Raw genomic sequence first — 24629 nt, 5'->3', positions numbered from 1 at the left:
TAATGTTGAAAAGTTAATTCCTGCTATGGTGACACTTGTTTGATTATTTAGGCCAACATCAGCTATTATTATGCATTCGTTATTACAACTCAATTTCTGTTAATGATAGATTTGATTTATGCGACAGAAATATTCCTTTGTTTTTATTCTGATTATTAAATCTATCTTTACTGATAGTTAAGTAATAATGTATTGTAAAACTGTTATTTTCATATATTAAGGTATCACTCATTATTACAATTCATGGGTTAGTTTTTTAAATTATGTCTTCGATCTCATGTTTCTTGGAAGCAAGTGCAGACCATGGCCTGACTGTAATTTTTGTCGCATGTGCAGACGTTCTTAGAAAAACAGGCATAAAGGACTGTAAACCGCTCTTCGCAAGCAAGTAATGTTTTAACTATTTCTATGCAGAATTTTTTATTTCGAAAAGTAGTTATAACAAACCGTTACCACAACTACAGATATATCACTAATGCAATCTTCGAACATTCTAAACTTTTTCAACCCTATTGGTAAAAGATATGTTCTGATGATTAGGTTGCTTGGCTCACAATCTGAGGGTTGCAGATTCAAATGCCTGTCTCCGAACATGCTCGCCCTGACAGCTGTGGGGCAACTATGATATGATTGATTTTCTTTGGTAAAAGAATGGCCCAAGAGTTTCCAACGAGCTATGTTAGTTATCTGATTTTTCTTTTGTGTATCTTGTTTAGTTAATGACAACAAGTGGAAAGAGTCTGAACGATTTTTTTTAATAATGTGCGAGAATCCTTTATAACAGGTGTCTGTAACTTGTTGGCAATAACTTTCAACATTAAACAACATCATACAATATATTTGTTTCAAATTTATATATTAAACTAAGTTAAATATATATGCAAATGTTCGTTGCACAGTTAATTATTACAGCTTATTCCAGAGCTTTAAATGGATGCCACTATTCCTCAGGTTCACACAGGCGGGTTACTTTAAAAAAAAGCTGATAAGAAGAATTATTATTCTCTGATGTGCTGTTACAATACAACCAGTGGTTTGAGTTTGTTTGAAGTTAAGCACAAAGCTATACCAGAAACTATCTGTGCTCAACTTACCACGGGTATAGAAATTTGCTTTCCAGCATTAAAAATGTGAAGATATTCTGCTGTGCCACTGGGGGAGACATTCAGTGGCACTTATGTAACACTCTTGGTTACCATAGTTGTCTTCACAGCTTTATATAATTGTTTATTTTCGTTAATAGTCCACACAGGTTTGTTCAAATAATTTAGACAAAACTATTATATACTCAATTATTGCAATAAAAACTTCAATTTAGAAACCGCTACTCTACCCACCTGATACCTAAACTCACAATCACGCTATCAAAATCTACCTATTTATTTTAACCTACGCTAAACCATTGTTTTAAAAATAAGGAGCTTTGATTTTGAATTTCGCGCAAAACTACTCGAGAGTTATTTGCCTGGCCCTGCCGGACCCTGTGTTAACAAATTAGAAATTACATCTGCTTATCTTTCTAAGCTTTCAAACCTTCGTTTATGTGTACGATAGCATTTAATCATAACACTTTACCGAAGTAGGAGAACGTTTTTCCACCCAAATAAACACACTTCGCTAGGCAAACAAAGATGGTGCACAGTTATTGTATCTTATAGAGTTTAATAATAAATTTTATATCATAATTAACCCTAATAACTGATTTATATGTTTGTTTAACTAAATGTAGAATTTATAATTATAATGAAAATATTTCTTGTTAATAGCACAAAATATGTGAAACTAATGTTTTAAAGAAGCAAGAGAGGTTGTGTTCCAAATGTGACGTTAAGAAATTTTTATTCAGATCTTTATTATTCAATTTCTTTAAGAATTTTTGTCATGGGTGAATGAATCAAGAAACATATGCTGGGAAAACGTCTAGAAAATTTTCAAACATTCAAACTCCAAAAATATTCACGTATGTACATACAATTTCCATTTTGAAATGTATAACAAGTTTATAATAAATATTATATTTCTACAACAATAATGAAACACACAGTAGCAGTACATAAGTTTCCCACTATATAAGTATAAGTTAAGGATAACCAATAAAACCAACAACATATTATAAACATTGTTTTTATTTTTTTATCTTCCAATCATTTTCAGGGCATAAATACTTTCTCTGGTGGTAAGCCAAGTACACTTTGATAAATTTCACAAATAGACATACGATAGCATGATTACCCCTTGGCAAATTTCTTTATGTTTCACAAATGTTTTATGTTATTGAACTATGTACAAGCTACTAAAAGGCAATCTTTATTGGTTATCCTTAATTTAGAAATTACAAATTATATCATGTGATATAACAGTACGGTTATAGTGGATGACTATTGGAACTATGTAACATTCACACGGAGACATTCTAGGGTGTTTAACAACAAATTTTGTACAATAAAAAAATGTTTGTTTTGATATATTAACCTTTTAACCCTAAATTACTATGGCTAGTGTTCAGCAAAACCACATTGTATTATTTACTATGACCACTTCCGGTAATCGAATACATATTTTAACGCTGTAATTTCGTGTAATTATAGCTTTTCCACCGAATACAAACTTAAAGCTGAGTCCAAAATACCAGTCAGCGTTTTTAAGTATATTTTCTAAATTATGTACGCATCATTTTATCCAAGGGTCCATAGTTTTTTGGTAACAAGATCCATGTTAACAAAAGAGTAACGTTATTACAAAACACTCTCAATATTACGATTAATCCCATTAATTACTGCTAGTTTCCTACGTATTTCAAATCGAGCAAGGCGAATGGAAACATGTAATGTTAGAAAAGTACTCTTAAATTCCCACATGTTTTGCGTATATTTAGGTTAAGATGTGGGTTTGGGGTCTTGGTGTTGAAATGCTTGATAAAAAAGAATTATTTTTCTGAATGTTCTGGTTCATTGTAGTGTTGTAAAATAGATCGTTTAAGGTTATTACCCTGGTGTTATTTTGAAGTAATGTGTTTTCTTTGTTATCTGAACTTGTTATGAAATGGAGTTTTCAGGTGCATTTGTCAGAAGAATTGCCAAACGCAGTACAGAAGGTTAGAACAAGGTTCCAAAAAGTTCAGTTATTTAGGTAATACGAACTTATAGTTGTGGCCTTTTCTTGTGCTTGTAAGTTTGTAAATAATCACGATAAAGGATATCCCAAAATAACCCTTTCCATTTTCAACGTAAATAAAAAATATTTACAAAGTTTTAAGAAATAGTTAAAAAATACAATAAACAGAGCCCGCAATGGTGCATTTCAATAACTATTTTTCTGTTTTTACTACTTATAGCTGCAAGTACTTTCTTGATCTCGTGCAGAAAGTCCTGAATCCTCATCACAGAACACAAAACACAAGTTGACACGACGGCGTCCACGCTGTTCTCAGGTATTTCGGCCTTGTTTTCTGCCATAGCGGTCACAAACTGTTCCACTTCAATATGTCGAAATTTCTCGCTATTCTTCTTAAAATAATTTCAAAATACGGGTTAGGTTCGACACATATGAATCTACACCCTACTGGAAAATATTTGAGATTTACACCAGTACCAACACCAATGTTTAAGACTCTAATAACACCTTGTCCTTGCGTTTTTAATGGTGGATCATAAGAAACCAACGTGTTCATATGAGAAAATAGTTTTTCTTTAAAAACGACTAACTCCTTCTCTATGCTTTGTGACACATACCTATCAATAAATAAAGCAAGCATTTGTTGTTTTATACTTTTAAGTTTGCAATGGAACGCCCACAATAAAATTACAAATACGCTCGCTACTATACCGTAAGTTACAACTGCATCATTTAGGTTCGCCATTATTCCATTTACTGTACGTATAGCTCACGAAATGATATTTGGCTTCAGCCCCTCGAGTTGTCTTAAACTTTGACGGCATACACCTCTGTACATAAATATTTAAGTCCTAACTGGTTTCAGACTGGCAAACCACCCTAAAACAGTCACGTGATACTTACTTAACCACTCCAAGTCACGCAGCGCATACAGGGAAACGTTCGGGTGCATGCGCAAATAGTATTCTTGATTCAGGACTTCAGTGCAAACAACATTTAGATCTATGATATGGAGAAGCACGCGGTATACTAAGAGATTGATGTGTGGTTGTAGTTACATGGTGCAATAATGTGTAGTAGTAGACAGATATGTGGGGTAAAATGTTTTTATTTGTCGATGTTTAAATGCAGAGACTGATATAACAGAATAGTAGGTATAAACATCATACACATTGTGGAGGGAGAAGAAAAGAGAATGGTTTAGTTACTTCAAACACATACATTCTTTGATTAGATGAAAATTTAAAATATTCCAGACATAACTGAACCTTGTGATCAGTAATGCTATTCTACTGTATACAGTTTAAATTAAAATACTCTTTTGAAATGTACGTGTAATATGTAAGCAAAGTTTTATGAACGTTTTTTTTCTGCAACAATTATGGTAATCGTTCTTGGTTAGTATAATTCTACATATCTCAGTCTGATTGTGCATATTTGTGATAAACTTCTACCAATGTTTGTGAATCAGTGAAAATGACAATGCATAGGATTTTTAATAAAGTGACCAACCAATCTAGGTTATCAAAAACAATATGATAAACATGTTATAATACAAATTTAATATCATGTCAAAGATGTGATCTATTCAAAATTAATAATATACCAATTTCAAGACTTAAAGTATAACTTATATTTTATAAGCAGACAAGAGTTTTTCCACACATTCATAAACTTTTTGATTACATAAATCTGTTTGTCGGCTAGCAGTATGGTTTTATAGTACTCGCATGAAAAATAACTAGTGTGCTGATAATATCTGAGAAAAATGAAAATTTTGTTATTTAAAGATTCGTGTATTCTTAAACTCAGAATGTTCGAGTAGTCGAAAATATTATGAAGCATCAGAAACATTTGATGGTACTTCCTTTTGAAAAAAATCCTAAAGATGAATGAGGTATTGATATTTAGATTATTATACAATCCTTTGTAAATTGTGAAATCTTCTTTATGACCTAACACCATTAATTTTATCTACTATCAACTTCCTATTCATTTATTTTGATACCATTTCATATTCTAAACATCTTTGTTGTTGTCTCACACCACCTGCTTTACATTGTAATAATTTCCATATTTTTGTTTAATTTAACCCTATTAACACTTCCTGTTTTTCTATATCCTAAACCATCCATGTTAATGTGTAGTGTTTGTAGTTATTCGCAATGACGGCAAGACAACTCACAACTGAGACCTCTTGTTCGGCATTTCCTATCCTGTTTAGGACTTCTTTTTGGTATGGTCTTAAACGTTTGACCCGCTGGTATTTAGGCTAATTTTATAGTGTTCATATTTTCCCTATTAAATGCTAAAAAAGTTTTTTATTTGTATTTTACCTTTTCTTCTTTTCATCTTTCGACGCTCTACTCAAATAAGTGGTTGAGTCTAACAACGCAAAATGCATATTTTATGCTATGTTTATTGGCCTTAAGATTTTGGCCAGCAGTTTCTGTGGCTCAGATTCGTTGTGCTATTGTATATATTGTAAGTCCTCTTTGGGAGAATCGGATTTAGGACGCGAAAATCAGGAATTCGAATCCACTCGGTAAACTCAGCAGATAGCCCAATGTGGCTTTGCTATAAGAAAACATACACAGTTTTGTGTTGTAGGTCGTAAGAACATCTTTAATTGCGCTTGATCATGTTGTGATAAATTGTTACAGTTCTTTTTTGTTTTTCAATCGTTATTGTTTTCAAAATATTTCCACTTTTGGAACTTAATATTTTACAGTCATTAGAAAATGTTTATATATTTAGAGTAGACATACAAATGGTGTAAGTCTTCTAGATATATACTTATTCCTGTGTTCAACTGTCATCCAGTATACAGAAATCATGACAGTGAACTGTTTCTGGACATTGCTGTGAATGTGGTGATTATACCAAGTCAGTAATTATATAACTATAATTAGCTGTTTACAGTTTGTCATCTTTTCTGTTTAAAGATGATACATATCAGTCATTTTTGTGTTTCTCAGTACAGTTTGGCATAAGTTTTGTTTGGCTTAAACATTACTAGTTTTTTAAAAACAGAATACATAGGTGATTGTGAGGGATATCGTAACACCTTTTTGTGATGAACAAAAAAAGGTTCAAAATGCATAACATTAATGTGAACTGTAATGCTTGTACTTTACACACACTTACATACATGGATGTATTATTTCAGGCAGCATTTGACCAACATATCATTTGAATTTGTGTAGTGCTAAGAAGCTGTAACATATGCAGAATGCTTTCAAAGTGGCATAGGGCAATATTACATTGTTAGTAACATATATACAAATTGTCGCATGAGACAGTATGTTCCAGACGTTATGTAGGATAAACGGTATACGTCCTTTGCTGTTGTACGACAGCCTAGTCAATTGAGATTTGATAAAAACTGAAAGACAGACAGTTTATAAGTTGAGATCAAAGAAATTTCAGAGAATAATTTCAGGTGAATTTTGGCATTGAATATCTTAATGTTAGCTGCACAGACTTTCTTTAAATTTGGAGTGTTATGTAACCAAACTGATAGGCAACTTCATATCTAATGGACTGAACCTTTTGTATGTATTGCATTTGATTAAGAATAATGAAATTTGTTAAATAGGTTTGGAATGTTGTGTATGACTTAAATTACTTATTTAATCCAAAGGGGAGGAATTTTTTGTGATTAATTTTGTCTTTCTGTACAGCTGTAAATGTATTTAGTGTTGTTCTAATGGGCTGCTCCTCTTCTCCAGGTTACAATTGGAATTCAGAGAAGGATCTTTTTATATCTCTCACCTTCATTTAAATAATGAAGTATGGTAATCATCCAACTATAAGTTGAACAAATTCAATGCATTTTGGAGCATTATGGTTGTCTTTTTTGACTGAACATTTTTATCTTAACCAATTCGATACTTACAAAGTAAAAATTCAAATCAGTGATTTCTAAGTTTAACTTTTAAGTTGTTTTTAATTATACTTGAATAAAGATAGTGGTTGCTTTATACCACAATAAAGATTTGTTATGTATAAGTATATAAATATTACTGAAACATCTCATTTCAGATAAACTTTTAAAAATGGGAAAACATGCTGTAATTATACATGAATTAAACTTTGTCTTTCTGCGGTAGTCATCTCTAATTTAGCAGCTAGTCATCATCACCCACCGATAACTGTTGGGACATTCTTTTACCGAGGAATAGTGGATATAACACCCCCACAAATTACGAATCGAACACCTTAACCCATGAGACCATGCTGGGCCGTGTATTATGAGAGCTTGGAGTTTATCGTATACGTATGCTGTATAATAGTTATCCCTTAGTATACTGCTGTCTCGCTGTATAACAGGTATAAATGTTGTTTGTACTCAAATTTTGAAACAAGGATACTAATTACGCATGCACCCAATCGTTTAACTGTATTCAATGACTGACCTTGAGTGATTACGCAAATATCACGTGTCTCTTTCAAACACTGAGGTGGTTTGCCCTTGTCAAACCAGTTAGGACTTAATTTTTATGTTTTAGAAAAGTCGAGTGGCTGAAGTCAAATATCAATTCGCTAGCTATACTTGCAGTAAGTGGAATAATGGTGAACCGAAATAATATTATTGTAACTTACGGTATAGTAGCGAGCGTACTTTTTTTATTTTACTGTGGGCGTTGCGTTGCAAACGTAAAAGTATAATGCAACGAATATTTGCTTTCTTTATTGATAGGTATGCGTCACAAATCGTAGAAAAGGAGTTTGTCGTTTTTAAGGAAAAATTATTTTCTCACATGAACACGATGGTTTCTCATGATCCACGTTTAAAAACGCAAGAACAAGGTGTGATGAGAGTCTTAGAGATTGGTGTTAGTTCTGGTGTAAATCTAAAATATTATCCAATAGGGTGCAGATTCATATGTGTCGAACCCAACCCGTATTTTGAAACCTATTTTAAGAAGAATAGTGAGAAATTTCGACATATTGAAGTGGAACAGTTTGTGACCGCTATGGCGGAAAACATGGCCGAAATCCCTGAGAACAGCGTGGACGCTGTTGTGTCAACTTGTGTTTTGTGTTCTGTGATGAAGATTCAGGACGTTCTGCACGAGATCAAGAGAGTACTTGTACCTGTAAGTAGTAAAAAACAAGAAAAATAGTTATTGAAATGCACCATTGCGGACTGTATAATAATACTGATACCTTACTTGTGCTTTAACCAATACTACTTCTCATTTATATTATTTACTTTCTCAACTGGAACGAAAACATTGTATGGATAAAGTAGATAAACAAAAAGTATTCTGAACTAAGATTACACATCTTAGTACTAAAACAAAATTCGTGATCTCCAGTAGCTCAGCGACAAGCATAAAGGAAGGCTTATAACCCAAGAAGTGGATTTTGATATCCATAGTGGGCACAGCACAGATAACTCGTTATGTAACTTTGTACTTAATAGAAACTAGTTTTGCCTGTTTTAGTCATTACTGCGTGACTGGTAAGGTACGATTATATGTTAGATATTGAGAAGTCCTCTATATTGGACATTTTCTCTGCTTATATACGTTTGGACTTGCATGATCCTCTTTTTTTATTACTAGTTTATACAGAAGTCGTGGATACGGTTGATATTATTTAAACGTAATATATGAAACCAATTCATGAAATGGGTGTGACAAATATATTTATTTTCAAATTTAAATATAATGATCTGAGCTATGCAAATACATCTAGAATAATAGCTTCTGTGAATCACTATGAATGCCGAAAACACGAATAAAATCGTTCCTTTAAAAGCCAATAAAATCAGAATGGAATGGTTAGCTTGTACGATAAAAAACTTTTCTGAAGAATAGTTGGAAGTACATTTTTTTCTTTAGAGTTAAGCATAAGGTAACACAATCAACTGTCTCTACTGCACCCACCACAAAAATGTCAGACAGATTTTAAACTAAAGTCTTCAAGCTTAACGTTGAACCGCTAAGGGGCGACAGTACTTGTTCATTGTAATAATTATATAACCAGGGTAATAACCTTAAACGACCTATTTTACAACCAGAACATCCAGAAAAATGATTCACTTTTATCAAGCATTTGAATACCAAGACCACAAACCTACATCTGAAACTTTAGTGTGACGAAAAACGTGTAGGAATATAACAGTACTTTCCAAACATTAGACGTTTCCATTCGCCTTTATCGATTTGAAATACTTAGGAAACTAACAGAAATTAGTGGGATTAATCGCAATATTGAGAATGTTTTCTAATAACGTTACTCTTTTGTTATCAGGAATCTTTTTACCAAAAAAAAACTATGGACCCTTGAATAAGTTGATGCGTACATTATTTAGAAAATATACTTAAAAACGATGATTGGGAAACTTATGCATTATTACTGAGTATTTCAGTCTTGTTGTAGTAATATAATATTTATTATAAACTGATGTTATACATTTGAAAATGCAAACTGTATGTACTTACAACTGTACTTGTTGTATCAGTTTATTTATTTTTGATTTTTTTTTGTTTAATGACTCTAAATTACTGTTGCTTTTTTTCTATATCAGTATTTATTTCCTAAATAGGGAGGAAAATTTCTTTACTTCGAACATATCGGGTATGATCGTAAAACTTGGAAACGTGTCGCTCAAAGGATTATGGAACCGTTATGGACGTTTATGTTTGAAAACTGCCACCTAACCTCAGATGCAGCAGTTTCTGTAAGAAAAGTAGGATTTACCGACGTTTCTCAATCTGTGGTTGACATAGAAGGATTATGCTTCCTATATCGACGTCATGTAATTGGTATTGCTACAAAATGATTCCTTTGGTCTGGAAGTTACGGTTATTGTGACTATTTGGCAGCAAAATGATTTAATAACTAATAAAAACTGATTTTATTTTTGTGTGCTTTTCAGCTTAAGAAGAATGCAAAGTCCTTTCCAAGTAATCAAAGCGCTTCATTTCATCGACTAACATTTTATAATTTGTACAGTTCAGGTAAGTAATTTAACCGATATATATAAATTGTAACAGAAATATATGAAACATAAGTTTTTTACGGAACTTTATATTATTCCATCAAGCTAAAACAGATATATGATAATGATATTATGATGATTATGTCAATTTGCTGCACAAAGAATGTTGTGAAAGGAATTTTTTTAAATGAAAATTAAAATAGAACAAACTTATAAAATGTATTTTTGAGTAAATTTAGATTAAATTAAAATCATGCCACAACTAAAGAGGGTGAATAAGTGAATACTGGGTCAAAATTCAAATTAAAGTTGATTTATACCCAATTCTAAATAAAATATGTCAAACAAATAAATGTGTGTTTGTGGTAACATGCTGATAAAATGTAGAGTAGACTGATATGTAGAGGAAAATATTTTTATTTGTCGATGTTTAGATACAGAATCTGATGTAAAACAATAGTAAATATGAAAATCACATACAATGTTCACGGGAAAACATAGGAATCGTTAAGTTACTTCAAACATATACATTATTTCCTTATAAACATATTTAAAATATTCCAGAAATAATTATTCATTATTGTCAATAATGCTATTAAATTTTATATAGTTTCTTAAGGTTTTATATAAAACACTGTTTTGAAAAGTACATGAAATATGTAAACAATGTTTTATGAATATTTAGTAAAAAATAGTTTGTATTCTCTATAGGCAACACTTTTATATCTGGAATATCTCTAATACTCTAATAAGTGATTATTAAAGTGAAGTCCCTCAACGATCCACTTGCGATATTCGGAACTTTAAGATTTTCTTCTTTACCTCATAATCATTCACTTTTTTCGTCTTTTAGAATTATTAGTTTTTAACAGATCAAATATCTAGTTACATAATATTCATATACATATGGATGGAAAGTAGTGCATTATATTTTGTGTTTAAAGCACAGAGACTTAGCATTTGTAATTCAACCAGTTTTCTTTCTGATGTCGGCAAAAATTACATAACAGAAGAACAAAAGTTTTTAACAAAACAACAGACTTTCCTTTGGCATCAGAATTAAAACCATAAATCTAAGTCTAAACAAATCAATGTATGGGGTATTTTTTAATTGGTTTCAGATAATTTTCAAAGAAGGAAATAGTAGAGTATAGAAAGAAGGTAGAGAAAAATGAGACAGGAAGTTAAAATAAACGCCAATGGTAAATTCCGAAACAAAATTAATCGATAGTAAACACAATCACCATCTAGCTCACTGAGTACATCACAGCTGAACACAATTTAATTTATCGTTTACAAATTATTTAACACAAACGTATAAATATATAGAATATAAAACTATTAGGCTATGAAAAAAAATTGTAATTAGTGAACTGTAGATAATCAATTTAAAAATATTACAGAATAGATATTGAATTTTTCTAACAAATAGCTGTTAATGCAATATAAATAAAAACTATTCAGTGCAAAGACATCAGTGATGTTGAGAAATATATATGTAAAATAGGTTTGTTTGTTTGTTTGGGAATTTAGCAGTGTAAGACTAGAGGGAAGGCAGCTAGTCATCACCACCCACCGCCAAATCTTGGGCTACTCTTTTACCAACGAATAGTGAGATTGACCGTCACATTATACGCCCCCACGGCTGGGAGGGCGAGCATGTTTTAAGTAAGGCTTTTTTAATTTTGCGTTTTGTTTCTTTATTTAGTATTTGAGTGTTTTCTATGGTTATGTTGTGTTTATTTGACTTGCAGTGTCCGAAAACGTGTGAAGGTGACTTTTTATGTTCTTTGAATCATGTTTCCATTTTTCCACTTGTTTCTCCAATATAGAAGTCGTGGCGGTTATCACATTGTATTTTATAAATAATGTTGGTTTGGTGTTTCTCAAAGCAAAGACACAATAGAGAATATGAAACATAACTGAAAAACTAAGTATATAAGAAAAAAACCGTGAATTAGTAACACATAAACCTAATAATTTTGTGAAATAATTTCACACATAAAAAGCAGGCACGTACTAGGACACTGGGATAATCCTTATGAGTTCCTATGGAAAGGTATGTAAAAAATACATTACTGCTCCGCCAGATCAATAAATAAATAAATAAATAAATATTTGTCTTTTGCAATCACACTAATGATTTACTTTATAACACTTCTGTTAAAAAGGTTATCTCCTCTCTTATGAAGGACTCATCTTTGTCTTCAAAATTACTGCTCGTATGCTCTATCTTTGGTGTTTTAATATTAGATTACAGACACTTTTCAGGTGAGTATTTTTGTTATTTTATGACAAATGTTTGACAATCTTCTAGACATTTTACCAGTAGATTTTTCTAGATTAATTCATCCATGTCAATAATTGTTAAAGAAATTCAATAATAAAGATCTAAATAAAAATTTCTTAACACCACATTTAGAACACAACCTCTCTTGCTTCTTTGAAACATTAGTTCACACATTTTGTGCTATTAACAAGAAATATTTTCATTATAATTTTCAATTCTACATTCACTTAAACAAACAGATAAATCAGTTTATAATGTTAATCCTGAAATAAAATTTATTAATAAGCTCTTTGAAAGACAATAACTGTGCGCAAACTTTGTTTGCCTCGAAAACTATGTTTACTCGGGTAGAAAAACGTACTTCATACTTTGGTAAACTGTTATGATTAAATGTTATCGTTAAATGCTAACGAAGTTTTGAAAGCATAGAAAGATAAAGATATGTAATTTCTTATGGGGCCCGGCATGGCCAAGCGCGTAAGGCGTGCGACTCGTAATCCGAGGGTCGCGCTAAACATACTCGCTCTCCCAGCCGTGGGGGCGTATAATGTGACGGTCAATCCCACTATTCGTTGGAAAAAAAGTAGCCCAAGAGTTGGCGGTGGGTGGTAATGACTAGCTGCCTTCCCTCTAGTCTTACACTGCTAAATTAGGGACGGCTACCACAGATAGCCCTCGAGTAGCTTTGTGCGAAATTCAAAAACAAACAAACAAACAAACTGTCTCCCCCAGTGGCACAGAAGTATATCTCACATTTACAATTCCAGAAAGCAAATTTTTATACCCGTGGTGGGTTGAGCACAGATAATTCCTAATGTAATCGGTCAGACTGTCTCCATTTGTTGTCATTAATTTAACAACATACACTGAAGAAAAATCAGATAACTAACATAGCTCGTTGCAAACTCTTTGGCTTCTCTTTTACCAAACAAAAGTAATTACATCATAATTCCCGCACAGTTATAAGGGCAAGCATCTTTGGAGACAGGTATTTGAATCTGCGACCCTCAGATTGTGAGCAAAAATCAACCGAATCATGAGGACATACCTATTACCAATAGGGTTGAGAATCTTTACAATGTCTGAAGATTGCACGAGTTTTGTATCTGTAGTTGTGGTAAGGGTTTGTTTATAACTAATTTCGAAATATAAAGTTCCACAGTGAAATGGTTATAACCTTACTTGCATACGTAGAGTGGTATACAGTCGTTTTCGATAATTTACTATTCTTAAATATAGCAATTTTATGCCTATTTTTTTAAGAAAGTCTACATAGACCGCAAAATTTCCAGTCAAGCCATGGTCTGAGAATTTTTTAGGGCATGTTTAACTAAACAACATTATAAACATTTTCACAGCCTTCGTAGCAGAACACTCAAACATGACACAACAAAAAAACTGCATAGAACTACTGATAAATATAACAAAAAACACATCATACCATACATATCACAATTAAACACATCATACCATACATACCACAATTAAACACATCAACCTCAACAATCCTATCCTCGAAAATTCTCCGTCCTATATATCAGCATCCAAGATGGACTTGATTCCAAGAAACATGAGATCGAAGACATAATTACAAAAACAAACCGATGAATTGTAAAAATTAGTGAAACCTTAATATATGAAAATAACAGTCTTAAAATACATTATCACTCAACTATCAGAAAACGTAGATTTAATAATCAAGATAAAAACAAAGGAATAGTCTTGTTACATGAATCAAATCTATCAATAACAGAAATTGAGTTGTTATAACGAATTCATAATAATAGCTGATGTTGTCCGAAATAACCAAATAAGTGTTACCATGGCAGAAATTTACTGTTCAACATTAAAACAAATATATATAAGTTTCCTCAACTGCATCTTTTCCCACAATCAAAATACTATCGCTCTAGAAGAAACCTAATCGGCAAACATAACTTCACATGTATTGCAACAAACGGAAATAGAAGGCAACAAATATAATTTATAGATCATAGCAAAAGGCCCAGCATGTCCATGTAGTTTAAGCCTCGATCGTAATCCGAGCGTCGCGTTTTCGAATCCTCGGCTCACCAAACATGCTCGCCCTTTCAGCCGTGGAGGTGTTACATAGTCATGCTCAATCCCATTATTCGTTGGTAAAAGAGTTGCCCAAGAGTTGGCGGTGGGTGGCGATGACTAGCTACCTTCCGTCTAGTTTTACACTGGAAAATTAAGAATTGCTAGCGCACATATCCCTCGTGTAGCTTTGTGCGTCATTCACAAGCAAACAAACAAATAAACAATAAATACAATAAGTAAATACGGTCACAACAATAGAATTAAAATCAACATAGCAAGAAACTAACTAGTGGTTTTCACAAAATTACTAAAACAACAACCAAACCTATATATCAAGGGAACAGTCCTTCAGACTACTCCATCCGCCAAGTTTCTATGATTAATATATGACTCAAGCTGACATGGATAAACCACCAAAATAATATTAGAACCAAAATCTGACAAAGATCAAACATTGCTGATCGAATAACTGGTAGAGAAAGTGAAAAAGCAATCGACAACATATTAAAATATACAAAACATACTTTCAAACTGTGATTGACTAAACAGCTCTAGCATGGGTAAACATAATACTAAAACTAGTACACACCAAACTACAAACAAAACACTACTCACAACAGCTTATAAAATCCCTAGAGCAGCTTCCTCCGATTTTGTTCAGAAATATTTAAACACAGAAACAGTAACACAAAGACTCCTACATAATACACTTAATTATTTCTGGAGAACTTGAAGAAAAAAATTGTTTATTATGTGAGCAAGAGATATATTACATACAAAATGATGATTGTCCAAAGCACCTCTCCCTAGTAAAAATATATGTGAGAAATAGAAACAGTTCACTTACTTAGACTTACTTAAAAACGTTATAGGATATTTATGTAAAATTCTTAATTTAAGCCTAAACCTTTAAAAGGGTAAGATATTATGGAACTATTTGTGAGAAGTGGTATCTATATACGAATGTAACTGTAAATAACACAAAGACATTACCCTGAAAGAGGCTGGTATAAGATGTGGTTTACTCTGGTACTTATGTAGAATTTCTAAATACATTCATCAGAAGATGTAAATCATGAGAGAGAAAGAGAGAAATAAACATAACCGTCCGGATCTTTATAGCTAAATACCGACAAGATAGAAAGAAGATTTGTACGTTTATAAATACAACTTTAACATGAACAAACACCGATATTAAAATAGATATATGATACTAAAATCGTTACACAAGAATACGAGAACTGTATAGTGTTGAAGATACAATTACTATAACCTTAGTTTAATAAACATTCTTGTACATTCAATTGACTTGTTTTGAATAAATTAGTTTAAAATAAACGATTAATGGTATGTTTGAGTAATTTAGTTATAACTGACGGCTTAATAGCGAGTGTTGTCTTTATTTTGCATTGGAAACATAAAATTGTAAACCAAGGAATATTTGCTTTCATTCTTAATAGGTATATAAGACCACTTGTAAAGAAGTAGTTGAATGTTTCAACAAAAACTATTTTCTTCTATCAACACGATAGATTATTATGACCCGTGTTTGAAAACATATAGTAAAGGTGGAATTAGAGTAGGTAAAGTCTTACTTTATAAGTAAAACTTGCACTGAAACTATTATTTCAATATTTATTTTGTACCATGAGAATCAACTTTATAATTCCCTTAGAAGGTCGATAATGGAAATCTGTAAATAACATACAATAAATTTTATTTCATGATTAGCTTTATAAATTTATTTATATACGTGCTTCACTAATGTTTGGTTTTAAAGGATTTGTGCAAATGGTTGTTTAATCATTATTATTGTAGTTATTAAAATGATTAATATTATCTTGCTGTTTAAAATAACAATTCTTAGTACAGAGTTGGTTTCTTGCTGGTTTGGATCTTTTAGCATACCACTGACTCACCTTTTCTAATACTATTTGTACGTAGCATAGCCGTATGAAGCATATATGGAGTGGTCAGGCCATTAGAACATCGTCATTTGTGGGTGTTTTAGAGCATAGCTGAAGAAGAGTTTTGAAAATTTAAACCTTAACTGTTTTAACTGTAAATAATGTAAATACAAAGTTGTATTTACATACCACCAAAAAATGATCAGACTATGATATGAATGGCCTCACAATTTGTATGGTCCGTGTAAACATTCTTCAAAAACAGGCTGAAATTTGATGAATGCTGATTTTAACAATTGTCAAAAAGATTATATATCATTTTACACAAACATGTAATATTCTAACCATTTCTCAAGAGAACTTTTCATTACAAAAAAACTCAAACGCAAATGAACTTAGCAGATGTTTAGTTTAGAGAAAGAGAAGTCTGAAGAATTCTCTCTCCAACTTAGGTGATCAGGAACGTTGTGGTTCCTCTTCATACCCTTACGTGAAAGATTATTGAACTTTATTTGGAAGCTAGTCTTTATTTTGTTTTATTTTTTTTAAGGTGAAGAATTGAGAGGGGATATGAAAGTGACACGATAGAAGTGAGACATGGACGCCAATAAATCTACCCAGACCGTCCCCGGAAAACCATGGCTTGTAAAAACATTTTGGTACAAGTGGCTGGTTGTCTGTTAACTAGGATAACTGCTAGCTGCGGTATTGAAAAACAGGTAGGTACTTCAGGTTGAACTTGCGTTCACTCCTCATGCCCAGTGGTGATACAGAAAAACGTGAGCTTTGGGATGGATCAACTGGTTGTTCTTCTTCAGTGAATTTTTCTTCATCGGTCTGAAATTCTTTGTTTCTTGTCATTTTCGTTTGTGTCTTCTGAGTGATTGTTGTCAGTTTCTCTGTTTAAACTGACGCGTCGATAGTTGTCATGTGAATGGTCTGAGTCTGGCTGGTGGTTGTATTCCGTGAAACTGGAACTGAGGTCTGGCAAGAACCATCACTTGTCTTTCTTGGATTGTTAAGGCTTCACGTGTTGTTAACAGTGAGAGTTGTAGTCTTCGGAGTTGAGTTGTTTGAATCTGCATTCGTGTTCTTTCTGGCTGGTTCTGGACTCTGCGGTATTTCTGTAGTGTTCCATTTAAAATTGTACATTTTCACATTGTTTGACCACTAGTTGAAGGGTCGGCGATGCGGGCGTTCGGCTCTAAAGTGAAATGTGTGATAGGCACACCCGTCACGTAAAATACAATCAGCACTGTACTTTGACGTTGTCACTACCTTCATGAAGTACGTAGGTAGATTGGCGTTTCTGGAGAAAATTCGATGTACAGCATGTAACTTGGCCTGGATTTGAGATTCTATGGCTTGTTTGATTTCTTCTGGTTGTATGGTTGAGTCGACGCCCCTGCGGAATACTGAGAAGAGGCTGACAGAACTTTTGGTTGGGGAACAACTTACTTTAATTTTAGTGTTCCATGGTTGGCAGATAAACTTGATCAGCGGGAGTAGCGGGCTGAATAAGGATTCAGCCCCGAGGTAGGATTCGAGTCCTGGAAGGTTCGATGGTTGACCCTGGCTTGGTTTGGGCGATGAACATGGCGATTTGTAGCGACGTAGAGTCGTAAATTTTGCTCGGTAAAAGCTCGAAGATTTTTAATATAAAATGACAAATATATACAGCTAAGGAGTATAGGTAATCTAATATTAAAACACTAGACATAGAGCATACGATAACTCATATTGAAAACAAGTTGGATACCTGCATAAGGTACGAAATAGCATGTTTAACAGAAGTATTATCAAGTAAATCATTTTTCTGCACGCAGTTATAGATTTAATTACAAATAATTATATTTCTACAGTCATCACATTAATGTGGTAATTAAATCAATAAATGAATTACAGATAGAGAAGTGATTTATTTTTTACATCCTTTTCCAAGAAAACTCAGGACCGGCATGTCTAGGAGGGTTCGACTCGTAATCTGAAGGTGGCGGGTTTGAATCCCGATTGTACCAAACATGCTCGCTCTTTAGCCGTGGGTACTTTATAATGTGACGGTCAATCCCGCTATGTGTTGGTAAAAGAGTAGCCTAGTAGGTGGTGATGACTCAGGGTCGACTAGCACAGTTAGCCCTTTTGTAGCTTTCCGCAAAATTCAAATACAAGGAAACTCATGAGGATTTATCCCAGTATCAGCTCTTCATGTGGTAAATCCTTCCAGAAAGTTACTAGTCGTATCTGTGATTATTTCCCAATTTTCTTTCTTATGCCATCCATTTGTAAGTTTTATTTTTTCTTATATACTGTGTCCTTACACATTGTGAGTTCTTGTTTATCTTGAATTAAAAGCAATTAATTTTACAAAATCTATACTACAGTACTTTTTAATTCATTATCTTCTATTCATAAATAATAAATCTTGTCTCATTGCTGTAATGTTGTGTTTCCTAGAAAATAAAATTCTATTTTTAGATATATGTAAATATGTGTGTTTGTGTTGAATAATTTGTAAGATATAAATTAAATTGAGTTCAGTTGTGATTTACTTAGTAATCTAAATGGTGAGTGTGTTAGTGCGTTTGCTATCAAATCATTTGAGGGGATATTATGCAATCGGGTTTGTTTATGAGTTAGGCAAGAATTTGTTTCGGAATTTACCATTGGCGTTTTTTTTAACTTCCTGTCTCATTTTTCTCTACCTTCTGTCGATACTCCATCTGTTTATCCATTTCCTTCTTTCCACTACTTGATGATCTGATTTCGTGCTGTTGCTGTTTTCTTCAAGGTTGAAGTTTATTCAAATTTCTGTTTTACAAACGCAAAACGCAAACTAACGTGGCAGGGGTTTAGTTTAGAGAGAGAGAAGTCAGAAGAAGAATTATCTCTCCAACTGGGGTATTCAGGAACGTTGTGGTTCCTTTTATCTTCTTTCTTGGAAGGTTACTGAATTTAGCTGTTTTTTTTATTAACACTATATTTTGGGTGAAGGAGTGAAGTTGGTTATAATTAATATTATTCATGAGCGGGGCAATGGTAGTACCAGAGAAAACAGCCAGATCCCGTCCCAAAGGGCAGATATCATAGTGAACGTGAACTCAACCGTAAACGACCCGATTCAGGGCATAGCAGTAAAGTTGCCTAGGCTGGGATGTAAAGATCCAATGCCTAAGTTTTTGCTGTGGGGAAACGGGTGCGCCCCCCAAAAAAACCACTTTCAAAGGACTGGCGCCGAAAGTTTTACCTGCCCTGTGCCCGAGACCTGAAAAAGAAAATACATAATATTTACGTGAGTTTTATCATTTAAGTACTCTGTTGTGTGATTTGTGATTCCTGAAATATGTTGCATGGTGAAATAAATTTGGTTAGTGCACTAGTTAATTTATAGAGTGATGCTGTTAGTTCGTTTCTGTGTTTTGCTTTTAAATAGTATTTATGTCATATTTCTGTTAGTCTATTTCTTAGTGTTGGTAGGTTGCTGATTTGATGTATATAATTTACTGGAGTGTATGACGGTAGACTGAATGCAGATCTTAGTATTTTGTTCTGTTGAACCTGGATTTTCTGGAGTGTGTTATTTGACATAATATATGTGACTTGACATCCATACTATATTAATGGACGGATGTAAGCCTTGTATATTTGGATAATGGTTTTTGGTGAGCATTTTGAGTGTTTGCTGGTTAGAGTCATTAAGTGTTAAATGCGTTTCTAATTGATGGGTGTATATTGTTAACATTTTTTTCATGTTAGTTTTGCGTCAAAAGTGATGCCAAGGATGTGATGTTTTCGCTCATGTTAATGGGCGTATTTCCGAGTGTTAATTTTACTTTTTTTATATTTTTTTCTTTGTTTTTTTAGTTTCCTGTAGAAGGTGAATTCTTGTGTTTTGGTTGGATTTAAGACTACTCTCCACTTGTTACTCCAAGTCTGTTATATCAGTCTCTGCATTCAAACATCGACAAATAAAAACATTTTACCCTACATATCTGTCCACTACTACACATTATTGCACCATATAACTACAACCACACATCAATCTTTTAGTACACCGCGTGCTTCTCCATATCATAAATCTAAATGTTTTTGCACTAAAGTCCTGAATCAAGGATACTAGTTGCGCATGCACCTGAACATTTCCCTGTATTCACTGAGTGACCTTGAGTGGTTATGTAAGTATCACGTGTCTGTTTTAGAGTGGTTTGCCAGTCTTAACGACTTAGGACTTAACTTTTTATGTACAGAGGTGTATGCTGTCAAAGTTTAAGACAACTCGAGGGGCTGAAGCCAAATATCATTTCGTGAGCTATACGTACAGTAAATGGAATAATGGCGAACCTAAATGATGCAGTTGTAACTTACGGTATAGTAGCGAGCGTATTTGTAATTTTATTGTGGGCGTTACGTTGAAAACGTAAAAGTATAAAACAACAAATGTTTGCTTTATTTATTGATAGGTATTGTCACAAAGCACAGAGAAGGAGTTAGTCGTTTTTAAGGAAAAATTATTTTCTCATAGGAACACGTTGGTTTCTTATGATCCACGTTTAAACACGAAAGGACAAGGTGTGATTAGAGTCTTAGAGATTGGTGTTGGTACAGCTGTAAATCTCAAATATTATCCAATAGGGTGCAAATTAATAAGTGTCGAACCAAACTTGTATTTTGAAACCTATTTTAAGAAGAATAGCGAGAAATTTCAACATATTCAAGTGGAACAGTGTGTGACCGCTATGGCAGAAAACATGGCCGAAATACCTGAGAACAGCGTGGACGCCGTTGTGTCAACTTGTGTTTTGTGTTCCGTGATGAAGATTCAGGACGTTCTGCACGAGATCAAGAGAGTACTTGTACCTGTAAGTAGTAAAAACAAGAAAATAGCTGTGGAAATGCAGAATTGCGGGCTTTATTTCTTGTATTTCTTCACAGTTACACAGTGAAATCGCTAAAATATTGCATAATAATACTGATACCTTACGTGTGCTTTAACCAACACTACTTCTCATTTATATTATTTGCTTTCTGTAACTGGAACGAAAATATTGTGTGGATAAGGTGGATAAACAAAAAGTATTCAGAACTAAGTTTAGACATCTTAGTACTAAAACAAAATTCGTGATCTACAGTAGCTCAGCGACAAGCTTTGAGGAAAGCTTATAACCCTAAAAGTGGATTTTGATATTCATAGTAGGCACAGGACAGATTACTCGTTATGTAACTTTACACTTAACAACAAACCAGTCCTTCTATTTTAGTCATTACTGCGTGACTGATATGTTACGATTATAAGTTGGACATTAAGAAGTTCGCTATTATGGACATTTTCTCTGCTTATTTACGTTTGGACTTTCATGATCCCCTTTTTTATTACCAGTTTATACAGAAGTCGTGGATACGGTTGATATTATTGAAACGTAATATACGAAACCAATTCATAAAATGGATGTGACAAATATATTTGTTTTCGAATTTAAATATTATGATCTGAGCTATGCAAATACATCTGAAATAATGGCTTCTGTTAATTACTAAGAATTCCGAATACACTAATAAAATCGTTCCAAGACAATAAAATCACAATGGAATGGATAGCTTGTACGAAAAAAAAACTTTTTTGAAGAATAGTTCGAAATACGTTTTTTTTTTATTAAGAGTTAAGTATATAGTATACAATGAACTGTCTATACTGAACCTACTACAGGGATATGACAGGTTTTCAACTTCAGTTTTCAGACTTAACGTTGAACAGCTGAGGGGCGACAGTACTTGTTCATTGTAATAATTATATAACTAGGGTAATAACCCTGTAATAATTAAAGCTTCAGCAATGTGTACACGTAAAACGAACGCAAATTTATTTTATCTGCTTTCAACGTAATTAAATGAATAAATCATACCCAAACAAATGTAGGTTTTAAACCTTACATCGCTTATGGTTCGTCTGCAATATGCTATACATTGATATTGTGCTAGTTTAGTGGTTATTGTTTTATTTACGTTGAAAACGAAAAGGATTATTTTGGATACCCTTTATCATTACTGTTTACAAACGTACAAGCCCAAGAAAAGGCCAGAACTATAGATTCTAATTATCTACATAAATGAACTTCTTGGAACCTTGTTAAAACCCTCTTGTAAGGCGTTTGACAATTCTTCTGACACTTGCACCTGAAAACTCCCTGTGGTAACAAGTTCAGCTAACAAAGAAAATTCTTCAGCTCAAAATAAGACCAGGGTAATAACCTTAAACGATCTATTTTACAACAATAAAATGAACCAGAAGATTAAAAAAATGATTCACTTTTATCAAGCATTTCAACAACAAGACCACAAACCCACATCTGAAACTCAAATATAACAAAAACGTATGGAAATTTAAGAGTACTTTCCCAACATTAGATGTTTCCATTCGCCTTTCACGATTTGAAATACATAGGAAACTAGCAGTAAGTAGTGGGATTAATCGCAATGTTGAGAATGTTTTCTAATAACGTTACTCTTTTCTTAGCAGGGATCTTGTTACCAAAAAACTATGGACCCTTGAATAAGTTTATGCATACATCATTTAGAAAATATACTTAAAAACGCTGATTGGAATTTGGGACTCAGCTTTAATTTTGTACTCGGTGGAAAAGCATTAATTCTACGAAAATACAGCATTAAAATCAGTAATTGATTACCCGAAGTGGACAAAGTAAATAGTCCAATGTGGTTTTGCTAAACAACAACCAAGGCAATTTACGGTTAAATGATTAATATATCAAAACAAACATTTACAGAGTGGACAAAATTTGTTAAACACCCTATAATGTCTCCGTGTGAATGTTGCATAGTTCCAATAGTCATCCACTATAACCGTACTGTTATATCTAATGATATGATACGTAATTTCTAAATTAACGATGACCAATAAAGATTGCCTTTTAGTAGCTTTGTACATTGTTCAATAAAGTAAGAAAACATTTGTAAAACATAAAATAATTTGCCAAGAGGTAATCATGCTATCGTATGTCTATTTGTCAAATTTATCAAAGCTTACTTGGCTTACCACCAGAGAAAGTATTTCTGCTTTTAAAATGATTGGTACATAAAATAATAAAAACAATGTTTATAATATGTTTTTCGTTTTATTGGTTATCCTTAACTCATACTTATGTAGTGGGAAACGTATGTACTACTACTGTGTGTTTCAGATTTGTTCTAGTAATATAATATTTATTACAGACGTATGTTATACATTAGAAAATGCAAATTGTAGTTACTTACAACTGTACTCGTTGTTTTAGTTTATTTATTTTTAATTTTATTTGTTTAGGGAGTCCAAATTACTGTTGTTGTTTTTCTATATCAGTATTTATTTCCTAAAGAGGGAGGAAAATTTCTTTACTTGGAACATATCGGGTATGATCGTAAAACTTAGAAACGTTTCGTTCAAATGATTGTGGAACCGTTATGGACGTTTATTTTTGAAAACTGCCACCTGATCGTCAGATACAGCAGTTTCTGTAAGAAAAGTAGGATTTACCGACGTTTCTCAAAGTGTGATTAACATAGAAGGATCATGTTTCCTATCTCGGTGTCATGTAATTGGTATTGCTACAAAATGATTCCTTTGTCTAAAGTTATAGTTATTGTGAATATTTGGCAGCAAAAAGGTTTAATTACTAGTATAAAACTGATGATTTTATTTTGTGTAATTTTCAACTTAAGAATAATGCAAAGTACTTTCCAAGTAATCAAAGCGTTTCATTTCTTCTAATAACATTTTATAATTTGTACAGTCTAGGTAAGTAATTTTACCGAGCAATCGTCCTAACTTTATAGTGACGCTAATACGACAATATAATATATATATATAACATACATTGTAAACATTTGTATCTAGCATTACAGTAAGACACCCATCAGAAGAGTTCTGCAAAAAGAATGGTACCAGTTTCCATTGAAGAAATGCTGTCATTAACTATCTTTTGAAATAGATTTTGAAAACTGAAATAAAAACTTAGACAGACAATAATATTGATATCACATCAATAACGTTTAATGACAAAATCCAACTTTTTACAAAAATATACATGTTTTATAAAAGCAAAGGGATGGAAAGAGGATTACGAGGACAAATCATGTTCTAAAGATTTTGTTATCTACACTATAAAAACATATTGTATGAATAAATTGTAACAGAAATATGGAACATAAGTTTCTTACGATACTTTATATTATTCCATCAAGCTACAACAGATGCATGATAATAATATTATAAATATTATGTCAATTTTCTGCACAAAGAGTGTTGTGAAAA

General features: G+C 32.7%; 1 protein-coding gene across 2 annotated transcripts; it reads left to right on the top strand.

Annotated features, from left to right (window-relative positions):
* Positions 1 to 7396: 7396 nt before the first annotated feature.
* On the top strand, positions 7397 to 18061 carry LOC143231055 (thiol S-methyltransferase TMT1A-like). 2 transcript variants are annotated; one of them, XM_076465558.1, is made up of 4 exons: positions 7397 to 8216; positions 9674 to 10088; positions 11603 to 11737; positions 16878 to 18061. In XM_076465558.1, the coding sequence occupies exons 1-2, from the start codon at positions 7785 to 7787 to the stop codon at positions 9908 to 9910; spliced, it is 669 nt and encodes a 222-aa protein (XP_076321673.1). In that variant the 5' UTR covers positions 7397 to 7784; the 3' UTR covers positions 9911 to 10088; positions 11603 to 11737; positions 16878 to 18061. The 2 variants fall into 2 exon arrangements, with proteins under 2 accessions (XP_076321673.1, XP_076321674.1); XM_076465559.1 differs by lacking the exon at positions 11603 to 11737.
* The last annotated feature ends 6568 nt before the right edge of the window (positions 18062 to 24629 follow it).

Source organism: Tachypleus tridentatus, chromosome 10 (genome assembly GCF_004210375.1).
Source record: "Tachypleus tridentatus isolate NWPU-2018 chromosome 10, ASM421037v1, whole genome shotgun sequence".
Taxonomy (NCBI): domain Eukaryota; kingdom Metazoa; phylum Arthropoda; class Merostomata; order Xiphosura; family Limulidae; genus Tachypleus; species Tachypleus tridentatus.
This window is presented reverse-complemented; position numbering and strand designations above follow the sequence as displayed.